The sequence below is a fragment of the Prionailurus viverrinus genome, chromosome B4 (genome assembly GCF_022837055.1).
Source record: "Prionailurus viverrinus isolate Anna chromosome B4, UM_Priviv_1.0, whole genome shotgun sequence".
Classification (NCBI taxonomy): Eukaryota; Metazoa; Chordata; class Mammalia; order Carnivora; family Felidae; genus Prionailurus; species Prionailurus viverrinus.
In genome coordinates this window covers 128,848,214-128,870,981 of record NC_062567.1, presented here as the reverse complement: position 1 = coordinate 128,870,981, position 22,768 = coordinate 128,848,214, and the positions used below count along the sequence as shown (strand labels likewise).

General features: G+C 60.8%; 1 protein-coding gene across 4 annotated transcripts; it reads right to left on the bottom strand.

The window, feature by feature from the left end:
• Positions 1-491: 491 nt before the first annotated feature.
• Positions 492-19,903, bottom strand: GGA1 (golgi associated, gamma adaptin ear containing, ARF binding protein 1). Of its 4 annotated transcripts, XM_047866950.1 has the most exons (18): positions 19,496-19,535; positions 16,585-16,649; positions 15,706-15,790; positions 14,442-14,517; positions 12,914-13,012; positions 11,711-11,834; positions 11,186-11,286; positions 10,419-10,499; positions 9,409-9,549; positions 9,252-9,333; positions 7,906-8,013; positions 7,028-7,180; positions 4,164-4,228; positions 3,547-3,713; positions 2,946-3,139; positions 1,918-2,087; positions 1,587-1,697; positions 492-1,493 (listed from the first exon to the last, which is right to left on the bottom strand). In XM_047866950.1, the coding sequence occupies exons 5-18, from the start codon at positions 12,995-12,997 to the stop codon at positions 1,383-1,385; spliced, it is 1,692 nt and encodes a 563-aa protein (XP_047722906.1). In that variant the 5' UTR covers positions 12,998-13,012; positions 14,442-14,517; positions 15,706-15,790; positions 16,585-16,649; positions 19,496-19,535; the 3' UTR covers positions 492-1,382. The 4 variants fall into 4 exon arrangements, with proteins under 4 accessions (XP_047722906.1, XP_047722905.1, XP_047722907.1 ...); XM_047866949.1 differs by lacking the exon at positions 16,585-16,649 and having other exon boundaries at positions 19,496-19,903; XM_047866951.1 differs by lacking the exons at positions 16,585-16,649; positions 19,496-19,535 and adding an exon at positions 16,946-17,033.
• Positions 19,904-22,768: the final 2,865 nt, after the last annotated feature.

Here is a 22,768-nt window from a genome sequence, read left to right as displayed (position 1 = left end):
GCGCCTGGACCGGGGCCTAAACTCCGCTCACACCAGGGGTAAGTGTGCTGCAGCTGGGGTTGGCGGGGGGCCCAGCGCAGCATCCCCGGGGCCTCTCTAGAAACCAGCTGCAATTAGCACCCTGCTTCCTGGGAGCAGTCTCTGGGGAAGCCGAGGCAAGGCCCTCCGGGGCGGTGCTGCGCCACAGTTGTGCGTGGAGGGCCGAGAAGCGGCAGGAGGAAGTTGTGAGCAACCGGGGGCCTCCCAGCCAGCGTCTGCAGCAGCTGGAGCTCCTGGCGGGTCTGAACGGCCGGCCGCTCACTTCCAGCTGGGACGGCTCTCTGGTGACTCAGCACCACCTCTTCCGGTGAAGGGCTCGGGGGTGGTGAGGACAGGAACCACAGCTTGATGGCCACAGACAGAGCCGGAGAGGTCTACCGGGCGGCCCCCGGGACCTCCCACTCCTGGCCCCCCATCACCCTCCACCTCAGAAGGGCCAGGAGAGCAGCTGGTCCAGGAAAAAGGACGTTTTATTTCCATAAATACTCCCGCTCTCACTCACACGCGGGCCCCACTCTGCCCACAGACAGACGGACGGGCAGAGGTGAGCTGCCCACAGGAGGCCCCGGCAGAGGCCAGGGACTGAAGGGGACGCACCGGGAACCCCAGTGGCCCTGAGCCTCCAGCTGGGGCCACCCGGCTCTGGCGTGACCTTCGGGGGGCCAGCAGTCACAGCCCCCACAGCCCCGCAAGAAGCCTGATGGCCAAGGGGGCGGGCGGGTGGAGCGAAAGCCCCACGAGGAGTGGGGGACGGGTGGGGCTCCCCCAACCGGGCCCCCTGAGATGGTGACCACAGGGCCACTGAGAAAGAAAAGCAAAGAGAGTCAAACCACACAGCAGAGAGTGCAAAGAGCTGGGGGTGCAGGCGTCACCCCCCCGCCAGTCACCCGGTTCCTACGGAGGAGGCCTGAGCTGGTTCCCGCTCCAGCATGGCCCCCAAGTTATGGCTGGGCCTTCCCATAAGGCATAAGAGACGGGTGGGGATGACCCCACCCCAGGCTGGGGTCAGGGCTGGGCCTGAGGTCCTGGCCCCTGCCCGATAGCCATGCTTCTCCCCCATGACCCCAAGTCCTTCCAGGGCCAGACAGCCGTTCCCTGCTCTAGGCTCTCCCCTGTGGCCAAGGTCCCCAGCAGTGCAAACCCAGGCCCAGTCTTCGGCTGGGTCCATCTGCGCAGGGGAGGAGACGAGTAAGGAGAGGGCCGCAGGGGTGAGGGGAGAAGCACCAGGCCCAGGGGATGTCGCCGTGGGAACATAGGGTGTCCTAGGCCACCACGGCCTTCCCCCTGCAGGCCAGACAGTGGCCAGTCCTGTTCCCCCCTCCTCTCCCCCGCCCCTCCCTGTTCTAGAGGCTTCCCCAGGTCTCAGGTGGGGGGAACTGGTCCACATCCCCCATCTCGTTGTAGGTCTGGTCGCCCATGGTGAAGAGAAGCTTGTAGCGGAGGCGAACCTTCTCCTGGGGCAGAGACAGTGAACGCGGAGGGTCAGAGCGAGAGAAGGGGCCGCCCCCACCCCCACAGCGGCGCGTCGTCACAGCCGGGCCCCTCACCTTCTGGGGGTTGGCGAGAAGCAGGACCTGGGTGATAGCCGAGGGGTGGACGATGGGGTTAAACGCCGGCAGCTCCGTGCCTGAGGGTGGCTGCAGCTTTACTCTCATGACCTGCGGACAGCAGGGCGGGACGGGACCCAGCTGAGCCCCTCGCTTCTTGTCCCCACCCTCTGAGGGACCAGGCCCAGTCTCCCTGCCAGCTCCTCTAGGGGGCCAGGGGCTCTGTCCTTGGGTTCCCTTCCATCCCCTGCCCCCTGCCCCCCCACCGGCTGGCTCCCCGTCCAGCCCCGGGTCACCCTGCCTTGAGAGGAAGGAGGCACGCTCCTGTCACCTTGGGGACAGCCGACTGGAAAACGATGTTGCGAATGGGCTGGGGGGCGGTGCTCAGCATGGACACCACCACCACCAGCACGTCCGAGCGTCCGGGCAGCGGGTCGCGGGCAAAGTGGAAGAGGACCCGGAAGCCATGCTGGTCATACACCGTCACTGGCAAGATGCTGCCTGGCAGGGGAAAGGGGACAGGGCGATGTGGGGGGGGGGGGTGCCAGGCCCGAGCCCAAGCACATCCAGCCGGCTCCCAGCAGGCACTCGAATCCACAAACTCAGGTCCTCGCCTTTACCCCGGAAGCAGTGGGGCTACGGGTACAGACCGGCACCCGGACGGGGCGGGCGAACTTCTACCGTGTCGGTGGAGGCAAGACACGCACGCCCCGGGCTGAGTGACGGCGAGGGATCCCCCAGGGCCGTGGGACTATGGCCCTGGAGTGCTGGAGTGAAGGCCTATGGGTGAGCTGGAGTCAACCTCTCACCGTGTGACTCTAGCACAGTCACTCCGGTGTTCGGGGCCTTCCCTACTGGTAAGAGAGGGGCACCATCGGCCACTTCTTGGGGACACTGAAGGGGTGATGCCCTCGGTCAAGGTGCACCCACAAGACGGACGAGGCCGAGATGACCGGCCAGTCTTCATCCGTCTGACCTGGGCTGTGAGTGGTCCCCAACTGCCCCTGGGCAGCAGAAGCTCGGACTTGGACCTACATCCTTATCCTGGCTCGGTTTCGTGACCTTGGAGAGACCCGGGACCTCTATGTCCTGGTCCTGCCTTCTTGGGGAGGGAGCACCCGGCAGCCAGCGTAAGGAGTCATCTTGCCTGTGGAGGCCTGGACCGTGCAGAGCACGCTGCCCTCGCTCTGGGAAGGATGAAGCAGGGGGCCCGCGAAGGACAAGGGTCTTGCCCAGAGCTCCTCCCTGGGTCACGCAGCGGCACGCGCTCCCAACGGGACAAGGTGGGGGGGGGGGTGCTGCTGGGCGGCGTGCTGACCCGGCCCAGCCTCGACCCGCTCGCACCCCCGGCCCACTCACTGGGTTTGATGGACTCCAGGGGCACAGTGATGTTGGCCAGCGACAGCTCGGTCGTCGTGGGCTGCTGCGGAGGCCCAGGGGGCTCGGGGGACGCCGCGTGGAGGAGGCCGGTGGCACTGGAGCTGGTTGAGCTGCAGTTGCTTTTATTCTGTAGGTCCCGGAGTGTGAGCCGGGGGGCTGGCTGCTGCTTCTCCCTTGTTGGAGGACGTGGCATTGGGGGATGGTGAATCTTCGGGGGCCGAGAGATCGGGGGCACAGGAGAGGCCGGGCTTCCCGGCTGTCCCCGGTGGCCGGCTCAGAGGCCTCCCTGTCTCTCTGGCCTTGGTCTCCTCACCTTGGAACAGGCAGCTCCTGTCCCCCGCCCCTGCCTGGTGGGACGCGGCTCTGTGCTCCGCGGGATGGGCCCTGCACCTGCCTCGGGCACCGCTGCCTCCCTCACGACCAGTGCAGTGCTTGGCACGTGGTGGTCCGTTAGCCACGGCTGCCCACGGGAGCATGCGGGCACCGGGCCTCTGGCCGCGGGGCCTGGGAGAGCCCGGAAGCGGATGCTGTTGGGGGCGGGAGACACTCCTACCCCACCCCAGCCAGGCTGTGCCCTCACCACCGCACTTGTTGGGACTCCGGGGGCAGGGACTGCTGCAGGAGGGTCTTCCCCAGGAGGTCCAGGTCGTCCAGACCGCTGCTCGCCGGCAGAGACGTCGGTGCCGGGGGCTGGCTGTCCGCGCTGGGGACCCGAGGCGGGGCGGGGGGTTCTGCGCCATCAGACGACTGTTGGGCACACAAAGCACGCAGGTGGGTAGGGTGGTGCCGAAGAGGGGTCGGGGTCGCCTGGCGCTGCCCTGAGGCCCCTGCCCCTCCCTGCGGGTGACATCTGGGGAAGCAGCAGCAGGGAAGGGGACGACACTCCTGCTGGCCTGCGCCCGTCTCATGGGCCGGCCTGGTCTGCGGGGTCTACTCTAGAAACCAGCACGTTCCAGGGACCTTAAAGTCACCACCAGGAGAAAAGGAACGGGAACCTCATCTCATCTCAACGGTGACTCGCAAGGAGACCGTGTGGAGCTGAGGAGAGAATGCCTGCCCGGGACCCCCGGGTCAGGACAGGAGCCTCAGCCCCGGGGACCCCCGCCCCAGGGCCCTCTTTCTGCACTGCCCGCTGCAGGCTGCCTGTCCCAGCCACCCTTCCTCAGGATGGGTCGTGCTGGTTCCTGGCCCTCCTACCTGGAAGCTATTCCATCCAGCACCATCCAAGCCTGGGCCCGAAGGGGGTGTGGGATCGCTTAGGCCTGAAGGGAAGCAAGACAGACGTAAAGGAGCTGGAGGTCTTCCGAAGCAAGGGAGCTGGGGGGCTGCGTGCTGGCCTGGGGTCTGTGGCTCCCGCCCTGCCCCCTGTATCGCTCCAAGAGGCTTAGCTCAGACGAGAAAACCCACTTTCAGAGGGAACCGGCAGCAGAGCAGAAGCAGGAACCAAAGATCCTGAAGGCCCATTCCCCACGCCCACTTATGCTTCCACTCCTGCACTCCGGAGCCACCTCAACTACGGACGTCGGGACTTTTGTCTTTGCGGTCAGCCGGCGCCGGGGACCCAGGGGTGGCGGGAAGGGAGGACGGAGTGGGAGACGCCGGGGGTGGGTCCACGGGCAGGGGTCGGCATTCTGCCCCCACGCGGCCACGGCCTCCGAGCGCCAGGGGGCAGGCGGCGCCCCAGACTCTGAGCAGCCAGGCTGGGCTGGGCTGCCGCGTCCCCGGGGACACGGCTGCAGGGCTGAACGGGGGCAGGCTCTAAAGGCCCCATCTGCCCCGGCCGCACCGACAGGGCTGGCCGGCTGGCGCCAAGGACAGCCGTGGGCCCTCTGGATGGCTCCGCTCATTAGCCTGCCGACTCGCAGAGGGCAGGGGGTCACCCACCCGGTCTGACCCGAAGCACGCCCTGGGCCAAGTCCGCCCCAGGTTTTATCCATAGAAGACAAGTTAGCCCGTTGCCAGCGAATCCCGAATCGGTGAGGTGCAGCCTGAAGAGCTGAGAGGCACCAGCAAGGCACCGGAGGCTCTGATTGCCGGGCCTCTTCCTCTGGGCACACCTCTCCGAGAGCAGGGACAACCGAGCGGTGACTTGTCACACGCCCGGAAGCGTCGGGCACCTCAGACGCGGGGCTCACTCGATCCTCAAACAATCCTGACGAGTGCGCGTGGGGCTGTCATCCCTCTTTCGGGGCTGACAAAGCGGACACTGAGGCCGGTGAGTAACCTGCCCAAGGCCACACAGCCGGCAAGTGGCAGCATCCGGCCCCGGACAGAACGTGGCCTCGCTGCTGGAGTCTGAACACAGCTCTGCCGCTTGGCCGTGTGACCTCGGGCGGGTGCCCACCTCCCTGGGCCTCATCTGTAAGACTTGAGGGGACCGTCTTGACTAGTAAAGGAGGCCGATGTGATGAAGTGCCTCAACAGTGGCGGACGGGAAGTCCCCGCTGCCTGCCCCGCCCCCACCCTTCGCCCTTCCTGCCACAAAGAGCCGGTTAGGACGAGCCCCCCCCGACGCTGTGGTCCCAGGGCTTCCTCTATTCCCCCAGGCTGGGCGGGTGCTGCCCTGGCCCTTCTGGTTCCTGTTCCCACATTTCCTTTCCCTTTTGAGTAGAAACCAACAGATGCCGGAGGCTCAGGGCTCTGCTGAAGCAACTTGGGGACAGGAAGTACGAAGCACACCTTGCTTCTCGTGAGAAGGTGGCTTTGCGGCAGCCGCTCGCTGGGGGCCGGGCCCAGTCGGGCAGCTGCTGCCCGGTCCCGGCTCTGCTGGGGAAGATGAGCCCGTGTGCGCTCTGTCACCGGACCATCCTTCCCTCTCTGTAAGACAGGTCAGGCCTCCCTCTCCCTGAGGCACCCCCAGCTCGGAACGGAAAGGGGGCAGGCGGATGGGATGTGTACACGGGCCCACGGACACGCTGTGGGCAGACCCCCTTGGAGAGGGCACCAGCCGCGGGGCCCAGAGGGGAGCTCGTCCTGCTCTGCCGTCCCCTCATCCCTCACGATGCACTCCCGGTCCTTATGTCCCTTTCCTGGCCGCCAAGCGGAGTCAGAGCAGCAAAGAGGCTCAGAGGAAGGCATCAGAAACCGAGCGCTTCGTCCTGACTCGCGTGCCCCCCTTTGGGCACGTCACCTAGCCTTCCTAAAGCCTTGGGAGCCGTCCTTTTGTGTCTGGAAAGCGGGGACGCTGGTGGCACCCACTCCCGTGGTGGGAGGAGCGTGGTCTGCGTTCAGACGGTGCGGCAGCAGGGGTGAGGGAAGCCGCTCGCCCGGCATGCGGGAGCACCGACGCTTCTGGTCCGTCGGGTCTGGTTTTTACCTCAGAACTGGCTCACGGTCTGACTCCTGGCTTCCAAGTCAGTTCCCCAACGTAACTTTCGAGATTCTTTTCACAGACCTCAACCTCTCTCTTTTTTTTAAGTAACTTCAAGGGCCCTTGTGAAGAGGCTGTCACCGCGTCCTCCCGCTTCAAGCTCTCAGAGGGGGCTGTGCCGGAAGCTGGAATCCTGAGAACTGCCTGGCCGGCTGGGTGCCCCCTGCGTCCTCCCCAGGCGTGCGCCTGGTTCCCTGTGGCTCTGGAACCTGTAGTCCGGGACCGGCTGGAGGCGCGGGGCACCTGGTGCTCTGGCACCGGCTTCCCTGGAGCTTCAGGAGCTACGGGGCCTGGCCTCTCCCTCTTTGCCCCTCTCCCTCTCAAGTGTGGGGGGGGGGGGGGGGACCGTCTGCCGGGCGGCTCCCAATTCTAGGCTCTAACCTGCCGCGGAGACATCTCGCCGGCTTTCCCTCAGGCCACCAGAGCCGAGGTGTGGCGGGCTTGGCAGAGGTCGGTTTAGAGGCTGGCCGGTCTCACCCTCTGACTGGAAGATCTGGTGACAACTCCTTAACTTCCCTGAGCCTCAGCCTCCTGGGCTGTGAAATGGGCCTAACGCCCACAACACCCTCCACGGGACTCATGGGATCCAGGCTGCCTCACATGCTGCGGGCATGTCCCCCCCATCCCTCCCCCCACCCCACCCCCCCCCCGCAGCCAGCCCGCCCTCCTCTGGGCCCAGCCCCCTCCTCACCCAGAGACATGAGCTCATCGTCGAGCAGGGAAACGGAGGTGCTAGGCTGCTCGGGGCTGGCCGGGTCACCGGGGCGGGTGGGCATGACAGGGTAGGTGGTGCCCGCGGGAGGGAGATCCAGGCCTGAGAGGTCCAGCAGGGCCGAGGTGCTCCCTGAGAGGAAAGGAGAGTCAGGCCCGTCCTGCCTGGAGGACGCTCAGGCTCTTGGAGGCCAGCCTGCTGCCCCCCCCCCCCCCCCCGCCACCCGCTCACAGCCCTCCTGCTTCTCTCCCCCTCCTTGGCCAGGCTGCCCTGCCCCCGAAATCTGCCACCAGGCCCTTTCTCTAGCACAGGGAGTTCCTTCTGTCCTATTCGCTCCTTCTCTCCACTTGGCGAACTGCCTCCCATCCTTTGAAGCCTCACTTACACGCGGCTGCTTCCGTGGTAGCGTCCACCCCCACTGCCGCCCAACCGGGCCCGTTCGAAGCCTTTCTGTGTGTGTGTCCCCAGGGCTGTCGCTTTACCCTGACTGGGGCCGAGCCTGCCACGTTTAGGTGTCAACCCCTCGCTCGCACCTCGTGGCAAGGAAACCAAGCGCAGAGGGTGCCATCCAGCCCCGCACGACAGGTGCCAGCTTTATCAAGTGAAAGAAAGGCCTTCCTTCTTCTTCTTGTCCTTGCCGAACCCTGCCTCCCTCCCCCTCTGCCCCGTGTTCACTTCCTCCCCCCACAGCTGCAGCCCTGGCAGAGACTCCCCCCAGGCTCTGTCCCTGGGGGCCTTCCTCGTCTTAAGGGGCCAGGGTCACCCTGGCACTCCCAGCCCCCAGCTCTGGAGCCAGTGCTCCGCCCTGGGCTCTGTGCCACTCCCGCCTGGCGGCCCGCCCCCGGCTGTCTCCTCACCCGGAATGGAGCCCGCTGCGGCGTCACCGTTGACCTCCTCGCCCCTCACCAGCTGCTTGTACAGGTTGATCACCTGGGTGAGGTTGTCGTTGGCCTGCAGGATCTCGGCTGGAAGGGGCAGGAGGGGAGACACTAGGCTGAGGGAACACGGGGGCCTCCGGGGGGAGAGGAGGTCCCTGCGTCTACCGCAGCCCTGGCGAGGGGCTGGGGCTGGGGGCATCCCGTCTGCTCGACTCACTCAGACCCTCTACCGCCCGTCCTCGTCCACCGTCCCCACCACCCCGAACACGGCGGCACGCTCTGGCCTCAGCCTCCACACTGGCTCTGCCGTGCGGATGCCCCTCGCATCTCTGCGTGGCTTCGTTCCTTCCTGCCTTGGGGTCTTTGGAGCTCTTTCCTCACCCCCACTCCCCAGTCCCCTCCCTGCCGGCTGTTCTCCACGTCACTGACCACCATCTGACAAACGGTCACTGCCCGCTGCCTCTCTCCTCTTGTTAGGCTACAAGCTCCATGGAGAATATGGTTTTTGCCGATTTTTGTTTAAAAGATTTTATTTTTAAGTAATCTCTACACCCACCGCGGGGCTCGAACTTACAACCCCGAGACCAAGAGTTGCATGCTCTTCTGACTGAGCCAGCCAGACGGCCCTGGCGTTTGTTGATTTTAATCACTGCCGTGGCCCCAGGGCCTTCAATAGTGCCTGGCACAAACTAGGCCCTTACCAATATTATCCCTTTAGGGGCCAAGGCTTAGAGGAGTCTGGGCAGTAAGTCTCCTGGGCAAGGACCAGGTGCCTGGCACCTGGGAGGCACTCAGTGAACTCCCACCGAATCAAGGGCTAATATGGTTCCCAGACTGCTGCCCCAGAGACTGGCTGACATGGTAGCAGAGAATAAGGATGACAACCCGATATGTGGCTGTGACAGAGTCATGGGGCCCCGCGCTGGAACCGTTGAGGCCTGTGGGATTTGCCCTCAGTTTCTAGCCCTTAGCAGGGAGGGAGGCAGTGTCCGGAGGGAGTCCCTGGTCCACCGTGGCTCGGCCACTGTTATGCTCTGTGATCTGAGCAAGTCCCTTCCCTCCCAGAGCCCCAGCTGTGAAATGGGGACAATTCTTCCCCTTTCAGCTTGTTCAGCTCGTGGGCTTGAGTAGAGGCTTGGCCCGTAGGGTCTTATGACCATATCAGCCCCTGCTCTCCGCTTCCTCGATGTGGAGAAACCCAAGGTCGGGGCTGGAGGAGGGGGGGCCCCCTGGTGGTGGGTCCTGCCAACTGCAGATAGTTAGCAAGTCCTAGGAAGGGAGCAGGGGAGGGGTCGGAGGGACAGGGCTGACCGCCCAGCGCTCACCTAGGGCCTCATCATTGTCTTCTGTGTCACTCGCCAGTCGGAAGAGTGTGGGCCGCATCCGCTCACAGCGCTGGTACAGCTCCTGGGGACAGGAGGGCGGGTGGGTCAAGCTGGCGGGGACCCGGAGAGGGGACCCCGGCGGCAGAGGCAGGCGTACCTTCATGAGGTCCTCACTGCTGCGGGCAGAGGCGCCGCCCTGGCTGTGGCTCATCACCATCTCGGTCAGTAGCTTCACGTTGTTGTTCACCTCCTCGATGGCACTCACCCGCTTTGAGATCTTCTCCATCCGCTTCTGGTCCTAGGGAGGCATCAGCCCCAGAAAGCCCAGGTCATGCCTGCTCTCAGCCAGGTACTGCCTACAGCACTCCAGAGTCTCCTGGCTCGGTGTGAGACTAGACCCTGCCACGAGGCGCTCGTGCCCAGGCCAGGGCATTCCAGTCCAAGAAGCCCTCTGCCGACCATGCGCTCACGTCCTCTCCTCCTGCCGACGCCCTCAGGTCCCAGGCCTCTGCACGGGCCTGTCAGAATCTCCGGGGCCCTCAGACACCATCTCCAGTGACCCCACCGTCCCGTGCTCCTGGGCTTACCATGCACGCCCCTCCCTCGCGGGACGAGAGGTGGGCTTGCGCTGCGCCATTGGACACAATCACCCTCCTCGAAAGGGGCCACCCTTGACTTTCCCTGTGCTATGAGGACACGCAGCTTGCCCTTCAGAACACCGCCTAGGACTTCCTCCCTGTAGGTCTCTAGGCTGAAGCTTTGATGGCCTACCCTCATCAAATAAAAAAGTTTCAGCTTGTACCCACGACATACGGATACTTGCTTGGATATTAAGTGTGCAGCGTTCCCTCTTTATGATAAGTAAGCACATACGCGTACGTTTCACTTAGCAAGGCCTGATTTCTATTTCCTTATCACAGAAGAGGCAGGCAGCCTCGCAGAAGCCCAACCTGAGCAGGTCAGCTCAGCTGCTGGGACATTCTCCCTGCTACACCGGTCCTGGCTCTGTCCCCTGGGGCCCCCCAATCCGTCAGCTCTTTCTTGGCTGTGACAGCCCTCTGGCTGGGTCACCGCAGGGTTCCCGTAGGCGTACACACAACCCCGCCTCGGCGGCCCCGCTCCAGTCCCCACTCTGCCTCCTCCCTGCACCGCGGGCTTGGCGATCACCTCCTGAACCATCTCCTTGATGAGTTTGTTGGCTGCTCGGAGATCCTCGGGGTGGGAGCTCTTCAGCAAGCGGGCCAGCATCTGCAGGGACACGGGGGGCATGACAGTGACCCCAGTGCCGGGCCCGGGGTCATGTGCCGGTTCCCCACTTCCTGGCCGAGGGACACAAGGCACTTATTAAGCTCTCCATGAAACAGTGAGCCTCCACCGACACCTGATGGGGTGGCCGTCAGGACACCCGAGGCATTGCACGCGAGTGCTCCCCAAAGAAGTTCTTGATGGATGGCACCAGATGTGGGAGCACCATCGTGAGGGAATCTTTCCCAAAGGATGTGCCAGCAACTCAACAGCACAAGCCCTCTGGGGGTTGGGACTAGGTGGATAGGAGCTTTTACTTTTTATCTTACCTCCTCTGGGCTGTTTAATTTCTTGCCCGTGAGCACATGATTTCTTTAACACGAAGTTAATAAAATTATCATTGAAAAGGTCAAAGACAAAAATACACAAACTCCTGCCCAGCCTATAAAATGCCCTCAGACCAATCCCAGGGACACCAGACACGCTCTTGTGTTTATTAAATGCAGGGGCACTGGACGGGAGGTGCTCAGCACACAGAAGTGCTGGATAAACCGTGCCTGTCACCCGCTGCATGACTGTGCTCAGCACGAGCCTCTGCTTCAGGGCAGGGCCTGGAATTTGTGGCCGGGCCTGGAATTCATGGCCAAGTGGGCCTGAAGGTCCTCATCTCCCCCTCCCTGGAAGCTCACCTTAGACTTCTCCTCATCTTCAAAGATCACATTCTTGGGTCGTGGAGGAGGAAGGGGAAAGGCAGCATCATCTGGAAGCTTGGGGTCTGACTTCACGATCCCTGGAGTAGACGGTGGTGGGAAGGCCGTCAACCGTGCCCAGGGCCAGAGTGTGGAATGGAACTGGGCGGGGGGTGGGGCAGGGTAGAATGGAGGGTGGAGGACAGTCTCTCCTGCATGCTGGCTCTGGACTCCAGTGGGCCACGATCGGCTCCTGAACTACAATGTCAAACTGCGTGGTGGCATTTAGGCACCCACGTTTTGAGGCCACTCCATGGGGGCCACTCTCTGAGGGGAAGTTTGACCCACACTCACCTTCTCTCCACCCAACCTAGCTTCAGACAGAGCCATAAAAAGGCCCCATAGCTCTATGTTCTTGAGAAGTTAAAGGGCAGAGCCATGACCTTGCCGCCAGAAGCTGCCGGAGCCCCAGCTCGGGGAAGAGGGAAGGGGGCGCTGGTCACGGCCCCCCCTCTGGTGCCTCACCCTGCTTCTTCAGCATCTGGTAGGCCTCTGCAATCTTCACCTCCTCGGGCAGGCCGACTGTCCAGCTGTAAAGGAGCTCCAAGATCTTGTTCTTCACCTTCTCTGATGTCCGAGAGCCCAGGTACTTCAGAGACCGAGGGGAGGGCAGGCCTTTGCCGTCGTCCGGCCCCAATCCCTGTCGCCCCAACCCCAGCCGCAACCTGGCTGCCTCCCCAGGACTCCCTTGGGAGCCTCGGCCTGCGGGGCCCTTCCGTCCCACCCAACCAGCCTGGCGGACTGAGCTCACCTCCTAGCTCTGCCGCGCACTAGCCGGGCCAGCCCTGAGTGTCTGTTTCCCCACCTGTCAGGTGGGGATGTCGGCGGTGGCATCACGGTAAGGATGCAGGGCTGACACAGGTAAGGCGCAGAGCCCAGCGCCTGCCTCCGGCCAGTCCGCTATGGCTTAACTCTGTGACCTCAGGAAGGAGCCACCTGGCTTGGGGCTGGCCAGGGAAGGGGCAGGTGTGGAACCGAGCTCAGCCCTGGGCCCCACGCACAGTCTCTCTCAGCAGCAAACTAGGCTGAGGGAACTGGATCTCACACTAGTCGCCTCCTGGGAAGAGAATGGGGGGCCAGCTGGGACACTCAGCTGCTCTGGTCAGGAGAGGGGTGTGACAAGGAAGAGCATAGGGGGTGGGATCTCACCCAAGGGGCATCAAATATGCACATGCCCTAAGGGAGCACCCCAAACGGGCCAAGGCCATCAGCAGGCTCCGCCACTCAGATTTGGGTCCTCAGCATCCAAGGCCTCAAGGAGGCCACTCTTGAGGGGTGGGGACAGGGAGACCCTCCAGTGGAGACCCAGGTGGGGAGAGGTCACGGGCAGAGTGGCCGTGCTGGGGAAGCTGGCCCAGCAGCTGCGCGTTATGTCCTACGGTCATTACTCACTAAGCCTGAGCGGCCCCAAGAGTGGCTCCAGAGCCACCAGCCACCGGGTGGCCTGGTAGCCCTCCTTCTAGACACCCCGCTATCCCGGACTCAGCTGTGAAGGACCATGAGGAAGGGTCTGTGTTTATGCCAGGCAGAGTTCCAACTGAGCAGAAGTGGGAACCCCAGTGGGAGCCCCCAGGATGAGGGCAGTCAGTTGCCTCCCACAGGGGGTCCTCCTTCCTCAACGCGCCCCCATTGATGGCGCAGGCCTGAGCTCAGGCTGGGAGCACCCACCTTGGGAGACACGACCTTGATGAGCTCGTTGAGGAAGCGGAACTTGCCCACCTCATCGTGGAACCTCTTGCCACAGCTCTTCATGCACGTTTCTAGTACCTGGGTGGGGGGGGAACCCCAGGGAGGGTCAGAGGAGGCAGCCTCCCCCGCCCCCAAACCATGACCAGGGCATGGAAGCCCAGGGATGGGCATTCGGAGGGAGAGAATGACTCCTGAGGACACGAGGCGGGGCGGGTGCCCTCGAGGGCCGGTGACAGCAGCATCGAGGGGGCCCCTCCACAGCCTGGCCACATCTGAGCACCACTTGTGAATGATTTTCCTATTATTTTTCTTTGGTAGTTAAAAAAATTTTTTGTTTTTTAACATTAATTCATTTTTGAAAGACAGAGGGAGACAGAGCGCAAATGGGGGAGGGCTAGAGAGAGAGGGAGACACAGAACCCGAAGAAGGCTCCAGTCTCTGAGCTGTCAGTACAGAGCCCGACGCGGGGCTAGAACTCACGGACCGTGAGATCATGACCTGAGCCAAGTCAGCCGCCTGAATGACTGAGCCACCCAGGCGCCCCTTTGGTAGTTTTTTAAACTTCAACGGGCACCATTTACCTTGCCTTACAGTACATATTCGTGGAATCGTAGGACTAGCCCATAGTCGAGAAAACAAAAAACAAAAACAACAACCCTATCTTGTTAAAACAAATACATAACCACTAAGAGAAAAACGTTTACCCTCTGAGGTTGGCCTTGCTTTATGGTGAGCTGCTATGTGGCCCGTGCCTGGGGGCCACAGACAGCGCACCCTCCCCGCCCCCCGCCCCCCCCCCCCCCACTCTTCTGCTGACCTAGCTTCAAAAACTCTGGCCTGAGTCCAGCGTCAGCCCTTGAACCGCCTTTGGGGAGGACGGCACTGTCCTGGGGCTGGAGACCAGTGATGGGCTGAGTTAACTCTACAAGGCACCTGGGGAGCTTTACAGGCATGCAGATTCCTGGGTGCAGATGCCAAAGGAACTCAGATTCAGCAGGCCTGGTGGGGGGGCCCTCATTCAGTAGGTTAACTGGCCTCCCAGAGATCTGACGCAGAGCTGGAGCAGGGAACCCGTGGGCCAGATGATCCTAAGGGGCTTCTTCCCCACGCAAGGCCTAACTGTGCAGGGCTGGGGTGGGAGGCTGTGAGCCCCTAGGGGCCAGCCCAGACCCCCAATCTAGGCCATTCTGGCACCCTTCCCTTGGGCTCTAAAGAAGAGCCTGATGTGGCGGCACCTGGCTGGCTCAGTCAAGAGTGTCCAATTCTTGATTTCAGCTCAGGTCATGATCCCAGGGTTGTGGGATGGAGCCCTGCATCGGGCTCCACGCGGAGCCTGCTTAAGTGCTTAAGATTCTCTCCCTCTCTCCGCACTCTCCCCCGCCTCCCCTGCTCAAGCACTGAAGAAAACAAAACAAAACAAACAAACCAAAAACCTCAGTCTTGGCCTCCCTGGGGGGCCACCCACATGGTCTGGGGACAGCCGGCACACCCTTTCTCCCCTTCTCACCGTCAGCGCCTGGATCGCTTCCCACTCCTGCGGTGACTGGATCTTGTGAGCCAACAGCCGGGTGGCAAGCGGGGGCCTGGGCAAGAGGAACAGCACAAAGCCCAAAAGGCTAGAGCCCGAGGCAACCCTGGGGAGGGCAGCCACACCCCCCGGCTGGGAGCACAGCCCTTGGTGGCCTGGTGGGGTAGATGCAAAGGCCCTGCCCCTTCTCCGACTGGAGAGGCCCGGAGGCCGTAGCAGGACAGGGCAGGGGCAGACAGGGAGTAGGGGCCAGGGACCCTCGAAAGGTATGAGCTCGGTTCCTCTCCTGGCGTTACCGAGAACTGTGAGCTGGAGAGGGGACCACGGCCTTCTCGAGGGTCCCATGTGCCATGAAGGAAGGGCGGACACGGCTCCCTGGGAATTCGAGGGGGCACAGGACGTTCTGCTGGGAGAAATCAGAGCACCTTCGCGGTGAAGGTGGTGACATCGTCTGCTGGATCGTAAGAGGCCTGTCACCGGTGACGGCGACAACTAACACGGAGTGCTTATGATGTACGAGGTGCCTCACGTGCATCTTCGTGCCCGACCTTCATTCCGGCCCTCCAAAGCAGGCCGGACCATCGCCCCCACGTGACAGGAGAAGGGACGGAGGCTTGCCCAGCTGACCCAGCCAACGGAGGGGCGGGACTCGCACCCGGGCGGCTGCACTCTGGATCACACGTGCCGCACCGTACGCGTGGCCTCCCGGAGCGGAGCGCCCGCACTGGTGGCGGTGCGGTGGAGGGAAAGCCGCGCTCCTCAAACTTCACCAGCTGGGGAGCCTGCCAGCAAATCTACCCCAAGCCCTCTGCCGGTCTAGTCCCCCCGTCTGCGCACAGCCCCCAAAGGGGCGTTTTTGACAAGTAATTCTAACGCAGGCGGTTCTCGTTCTTCCTGGAGCAAAGGGCCTACTGGCTTCCTCCCAGCTGGGGAGCACGTCCCAACAAAGCTTTGGCCGGGGCTCAGGGAGGTGTGGGCTTAAGGCCAGGACTACCGTTTCCTTTGTGGGGAACGCGAGTCCCCTGGGCCTCAGGTTCTTCACCTGTAAAACGGGTTCGGTTAGCGGGTGGCCCACCGGCGGCACAGAAGGACCACTACCATCGTTCATTTGTGAGCACATTAGGAATGGAAGCGGAGTCTCGACCCACTGAGGTCTCTGCCCCGGGGGCCAGGGTCTGGCGTGGGCGCGGCAGGTGCGGGGCAGATTCTGTCGCGTAGGTGAGCAAAAGAGGAGGCCACCTACCCCTCAAAGTCCTCGTTGAGCTGTTCGCAGAAGCCGTTGATGCTGGCCCAATTCAGCTCCTTGTTCAGGGGGTTTGTGGCTCTGTCTGTAGGAGAGAGGACCGTCGTGGCCTGGGGGAGGCGTCCCTGCCTCTCCCACTTCCTCCTCTGGCAAGACAGTTGGTCAATAGGGAATAGAGGGGATGACCGAACAGGCAAAAAGAGTCCCCTTGACCTCCTGCTCCAATAGCTTCAAGACCTGAGGGATGGTGTTTCAGCGGCGTCAACGGACAGATGAGCTCCCGTCCACGGGCTTCTCCTTGCAGCCTCTCCCTGAATAGCCCCACTTTTAGAGATGGTGCTCAGGGGCTGTTCCCCTACTCCCTAGTGCCCCCGCCTCTGCAGCTGCACGTCTGTCTGCCTACCTGACCGCACCTCCTCTAGTTCTGCTCCTGAAAAGTATTCCCACAATTCTCAGGGAATTTACACTCAGATCCAGAGGTTAAGGGGGGGGGGGGGGAGCCACAGTTTCGCTCTCAAGGAGCCATGTGGCTGGGAAGTGAGCCAAGGGAAGCTAGGTTCGCAATACAGCGTGACAGAGGGAGGCAAAGGAGCCACGAGCAGGGGACTCGGGTTGGGCTCGGGGCCAGGGAGGCTGCCCGGAAGAGGCAACGCTCAAGCGGGAGCTAACCAGGCTGGGGGGGATGGCATGCCTCGGAATAGCACGGGGCCGTGTGTGAGGAGGAGAGACGCGGATCACTGAGCACAGGGCAGAGCGTGAAGGACCTTGGAAGGACTGCGGCTCAGGTATCACCTCCTCCACGAAGTCTTCCCTAACCCTGGCTCCTGCCCAGGGCGGCCCTGCTGGATCCGCTCTCTCTTCTTCGTCCCCAGCTCTGACCTTCATCGTGGGCCAAGCCTGCTGTCGCACCGCATCCCAGCCTCTTGTGCACACGCCCATTTCCCCTTGGCAAACAAATGAAGGAAGGAGGGCTCAGTGGCCCGCACAGGTTGTGGGGGAGTCTGAGTCCAGGGGTGGGTAGTGGCCGGGAAAGGGCAAACAGCTCGACAGGAGGGGGCGACACACAAGCCCAGTCGCCTCCCTGACACCCAATGCCGGTTAAAAACAATCAGTTAAGTTAAGTAGGTCACGTAACTTCCTGAACCTCTGTCTCCCCCTCTGTAAATCTGGAGCGAAAGGTGGACCGATTTAGATGACAAAATACTTTACGCAAGGTGAGAGCTGGATGTCCACCACCTACCTCCCCGGAGCTGGTCTCTAAGCTTCACCCTCTCTGGCCTGTTCTGCCTCAAGCTGATACTGAGCAGGGGGTGTGGTGGAAACACAGCCTAGGAGGTGGGACAGAGAAGGATCTGTGGCCAGAAGGAGGCTGGGACCCAACATGTGGTGCCTGCCCACTTGGGTCCTATGCTGTGGTGGGAGGTCGAGTTCTGGGATCCCGGCGCCTGGCAGTATTTATTCACTTCGTATTTATTCATAAATATTTTGAGTGCTGGGGCCACAGGAGTGAACAAGGCAAGATCCCTGCCCTCCTGGAGCTGGCAGCCCAGCAAGAGAAACACCAACTACTCAGATAAACAAACACATAACGCTGTATACTCTTGTGAAGTATAAAGAAACTCAAAGCAAGGAGAAGGTATAGAAAGTGTTTTGGGGGGGGGGGGCGCTTCTCTCTCTGGGAGAGCTCTCAGAGGAGGTACAGCTGAGCAGAGATGTGAATGAAGCATTTTCTCTCTGGATAGAAACCTCTGTTCCAGGAGCCTTGCAAAGCCCTCTAGTCCCTCAGAGAAAGAAAGCCCCTGTTGACCACCCAGGAATAGCCATCACCCCCCCACCAAGGGAAAGTGTGGCTGTCTACTCTGTCTCCCGCCCCCCCCCCCCCCCCCCTCCCCCCCCCCGCAACATGGCAGAGGCTGGGAATACCAGTCTGGAGTTAGAAAAATAGAATGGGGTTAGAGCTGGCCCTCTCAATGACATCTGCCTGGGGGACCCTAAAACAGAAGTCTTTTAAAAATGTCAGACACATGAGTCTGAGTGAGGACAGAGAAGCTAGTTCTAGAAACTGTCCTGAGTCAGAAGCCAGTGAGGAAAAAGCGGTAGCATCATGAGACATCAGCTTTCTCCCTTGCATCTGGCTCCGAGTAAGAGCCGCTGGGTCCAAGGAGAGCTGACCAACCTCGCTGGCCTGAGCCCCAAATCCCCAGCAGGCAGTAAGGAGAACACCCAGGGAGGGCAAGGGGGAAGTGTTTCACATAGAGCATGACTGTCCCCTGTCACTACACAGCGGTGACAATATCGTCGTTTACCTACAAGAAGCTGCTCTTTACCTCCAACCACTGCGAGGGAAGAGCTTACGATTTTGCTAGTGCAGAAAGGGGAAGAAAAAGAGAAAACAATCTTGCCTCAGTCTATTAGAGTCCAGCCCTACGGCCAAACCCAGGGGTCCTGGCTCCTGTTTCTCAGATCGGACTCTTTCTGGACTCTCGGAAAATCCCGTTCTTTGCTAAACATGAGACAGTTCTGCATCACCCTCAAGTCCTGAGATATGTCGGATCTGTCCGCCAGGGCCCTGCCCGTCCTTCCAAGTTGCTGCTGACACCTGGGCAGTTCTGGAACAGTCTCCATGGCCTCTGAGTGCCTCCTCTCCATGCCCTCCCCCTCCACTGGCCAGACGGGACTCTGAAAGACGCCTGGAAATGTTGTTGTTCTGGGGCCAACCTCAGAGTTCAGTTCTGCTCGAGACTGGCTCAAAAAGGGCTGGCCATGACCCCAAACCACCCTGTGCAGCTCCCTGGTGTGCTGGGGGCCAAGGGGCTGAGCTGAAGGCAGACCGAGGTCTCCCTGAGGCCCTGGCAGAGACGCAGCCCAAGGAGAGGAAAGACTTGGGAGGGAGCGGTCACTAGCCTAGGGAGAGAGAGTCCAGTAGGAAAGCTGTGAGAGCCGAGGAGCTCCATCAGCAGGGTGGGATAGGGAGGTCAGGTGGTTATGGAGATTCAGAAGCCTGAGTAATAGCAGCCCGCGCCTGAGAAGCCACAGAGAAAGGGGTTCAGGGGCCTCTGGAGGAAGGTCAGCAAGAGCTGGGAAGAGTCTTGGTGGAGGTACAGAATCTGAGGGGCTGGGCCGAGGCTAGTGATACAGAGCTTGATACTACTTCTGGAGTCTCAAACGGGACCCTGTCAGCCTATAGGGTTTGAAGGTTTCTCGTTGTACGGCCAGAGCTTGGAGGATCAGATGGGCCAGTGAGTCCTCCCCTCCTGGGCGAGGAAACGAGCAAATCTGAGAGGAGCTGCAGACTCAAGGAACGGCTAGGAGGGAATCACGCCCTGCAGAGCCAGAGTGGACGATCTAGGGCCCGCGGAGAGTAGGAGCCCTCCGCCCGGGTCTGAGTTGCAGCCTTGGGGGCCGCTGGCTTGCTCCCTCCTGGGCCCAAGAGAATGGGCTCGGAGGGCCCACTCTTCAGGGGAGAAGTGTGGGCCTCGGGGCTCTGGGGACTACAGTCTCCGTCCTGGGGGTTCTACGGACAGAGCCGGGCGCAGCTCACTGCTCCCCGAGGGTCCCGGCCCGAGGATCGGATAGGTGGGCGGCGCCCGCTCCCAGCGACGGTCCCCGCAGCTGCCGGGGGTCTTCCTTCGCCCCAGGGTCGGAGGGACCGGCTCGGGGCGCCGCCTCTCCTGGGCCGGAGGCGGAGCGTGGGGAGGGGGCGCCGCGTACCCCGCCCCCGCCGGGAAGGGGCCCGCCTCGTGCCCCCGGTTCCGGTTCCGGTCCGGCCCGCGCCCCTCCGGACACTCACTGATTCGCGCCTCCAGAGTCTCCGGCTCCATCGCGGGCTCCATCCGCCACAGGCCCCCAGCTCGGCACCGCCCCCCGCCCCCCCGCCGCTCTCGCGGGACCTCCTCGGCACCGCCCTCCGCCGATTAAAGGGGCAACGTCTGCCCGGACTCGCGGGAGCGGCGCTCAGGAGCGCTCGGCACCATAGAGACTCGTACGAGCTCGCCTAGAGCGTCACCTGCTCTCCCAACCCCTCCCCCCCCCGGTGGTGTCTACGTCGCGGGCGGACCCGACGCCCGCCTTCCCGTTCCCGGCGCTCAGGCGGGAGAGGAAGCGGAGAGAATGGGGGCTGAGAGCTGCACCATGGTAACCCCACGGGACGCTCTAACTCGTTCTGCGTCACGAAGATGCCCGTGACGGCTTCCGGAAGAATGCTCTGCGGCCATGTTTCTGAGGGGCTCTGAAGTCACTTCCGGAACCCTCACTGCGTACTTCCGCTTATATGGCAAGTGGGAGGGTCCCTTAAAAGGGCAACGACGGACACTGGCCGCTGGGAAAAGAAGTCAAAGTTTGTTGAGTGCTTACAATGTTCCAGGCATTTTCTAAGCACTTTTTATGCATTAATGGATTTACTCCCCCCACAACAAACCCACGAGCCAGATAGTTTGAGGTCACACTAGTGGCAGAGCCTAAACCCCGTGCTATCTCTGCTTTGATTCTGCGATCGTTTAATTAACACTACGTTTGCTTTGCTCTGTGACGGGCGCTGGAGGAGAAAGGCAAGGCCGGATATTCATTACAGTGTGGCAGGGGAAGCTTATACGGTGTGGCAACTCAGAAGGGGCCCCCGACTCCAAACTGAAGTTGAGGGGTAGAGGGGATGAGGGAAGGGCTCTTGTCTGGGAAGATGTCCCAGAGGTGACATGTAGCTGAAAGACAGACGTAGTTCTCCGTAAACCTGGTGCGAACAGTATTTCAGGTGGAGTGAACCAAAGGTTTCAGGGTTCAAAGGGTAGAGAGAATGTGATGAATTTAGAGAACTGAAAGTATTTCAGTAGGGCTCCAGGGGACGTTGGCCTGGAATTAGGCCGCGGCAAGATCATGCAGGTCTGTGTTTAGATTTTTTTTTTTTTTTCTGTAAGCTATGTTGATGTCCTTAACAGTGTTTCATGGGTGGCGACAGTCAGGCTTTTGTTTTAGAGCTGTCCAGGCGGCAACAGTGGGAATCCGAAATCAGGGAAGGCCGAATGGACCGACGTCCTAGCCTCGGTGCCTTTTCTCTTGCCGTTTCTCCCTTCATCAGAAATCTCCCTCATCTGACTTTCGCATCCGCGGCCCGGGATCGCCAGATGACGTCACTCCCAGGGGGAGTCGGTCCCCGGCTCACCTAGGTCGGTTGCAGTCTATCGCCCCCTGGCGGTCCTCTGGGGAACCAGTCTATAGCGCCCTCTGGAGCCACCAAGTGCCCCGTACTGTTAAAGCGACAAAGACAGGGGAATCTGGTGTAGCCGGTTCGGCTTGGTGATCGCCTTGGTGAACGACCTCGAGTCACCTTGCCCAACTGCAGTGACCTCATCTGGGGGGATGAGGGATTTGTGCTGAGTCAGTTTTTTCCCTAAACTCATCATTCAGCCGACTGAGATGCTTTTCTAAAATTCTGTCCCGCAGGCCATTAAAATTATACAGGAAAATGATATGTGTGTTTATTGCATTCCTCAATAAAAGCTGTAACGTAATGTGTACTTAGATCTCTTCTGTTTGTTTCTTTTATCACTGGAAGAATTGCCCCAGAAATAAAAGGCAACTGTATTTACCGCACCGATTCAGAGGCATACACATTGTCAGGAATCACTTTTTAAAGATACCATAGGTTTGACCTAGATTCAAATTCTGACTTCACTGCTTTCCAAACCGCATGACCTTGGACAAATCACCTAGCTTCTCTAGATCTCAGGCTTCTCCACTGAAATGTGGTTGTGAGAATTCAAAGAAATTGTGTCTGCCAAGTGAACCCCCCAACACATGCTCCCCACCCAACCACTTTCCTTGCTGACTGTTTCTATTATATTTTTTAGTATATATTTTCTTTTGTTTTTCAGTGTGTGTGTGTGTGTGTGTGTGTGTGTGTCTTCCCCCACCAGAATGTAAGCTCCAGGAGAGCAAGGAATTTCATCTGTTTGGTTCACCGATATATCTCCAAAGCTTAAAAGAATTGCGGCACATATCCACACAGATATGGATTGAAGAAGTGAATGAGTAGGAACTATTATTCATAAGTTTCATGGATGGGGGGAGGTGCAGGAATGTGTCCCACATTGCAAAGTCCATGTGTGGGGGGCTGGGGGGAGTCAGGCTGTGCTCTTAAGGAAAGCTCTAGGCTGTACCGCAGTGGGTCCCAAAGAATAGGGCTTGGTGAGGGAGACCCAGGAGCTGTGGCCACTGCAGGTAGGATCTGGTTGAGACTGGAGGTCACAGTAGGAAGTGCAGGAGGAAGAAAGCCCGAGGATGGTGAAAAGAAGGGGGGCCAGCACAGGAGACAGGGAATGCAGGAATTTGGCCTTTGGAGGCAGTTTCCATTTCCATGCCTTGCTCTGGGTGCCTTGGGAACCCTGGGGTCAGGGGTGGGGGAGGGGAGATGACAAGTAAAGCAGGGCTCTCCCTGAAGCACCTGTAATGAACCAACCCATGCTGACCTGCAAAGGCTTCATGCCTCATCTCCTTCCCAGGAAAACCCCTTCCAACCCTGGGAAGCCTGGTGAGGATGGGTGGGGGAGGGAAAAAAAAGAGGAAATGGGAGAGACCTTGGAGGGCACCCAATCGTTTCTTGGGGGAACCGTAGGAGGTCCAGGAACAAGCTGAGACATGGCCTTGTTTCTAGCCCTTGTGACTCCAGCCAGATCCGGGATCACATCCGTCTCCCTTCCTGGCTGACCTCTGGGGGCGGAGGCACAAAGAACCGCAGGTGTCATTGTGTCCTGTAATCCTCACACAGACCTCAGGCCTGGGGATTTTTATCCCTCTTTTACAGATGACATTTCTGAGGCCCCGTGTATGGACGTGACTGGCCAACATGCCCACACAGCCTCCATCACAAGAGCCTACGTAAGGCCAAGCCCTTGCCTTCAAAGGACAGAAAACACAAAAGCAAACAGAGTATGGTGAATTAATTATAAAAGTACTGATGAGCTGATGTGAGGATTGGAGACCGTGTATGGAGAAGCCAGGCTGACCTTTCTGATGAGTTCATGTTTTAGCTGAGAAGGACCTAGCTGTAGGAAGGGTGTCCAAGAGAACG

What these genes read in the sequence shown, in the direction of transcription:
- GGA1 (XM_047866949.1), bottom strand. Translation starts at nt 19,538, where the DNA reads ATGGAGCCCGCGATGGAGCCGGAGACTCTGGAGGCGCGAATCA. An exon ending in GACTCTGGAGGCGCGAATCA is followed by an intron (nt 15,791 to 19,495) that starts GTGAGTGTCCGG and finishes TCTCTCCTACAG; the next exon opens with ACAGAGCCACAAACCCCCTG. An exon ending in CCTGGAGTCCATCAAACCCA is followed by an intron (nt 2,088 to 2,945) that starts GTGAGTGGGCCG and finishes TTCCCCTGCCAG; the next exon opens with GCAGCATCTTGCCAGTGACG.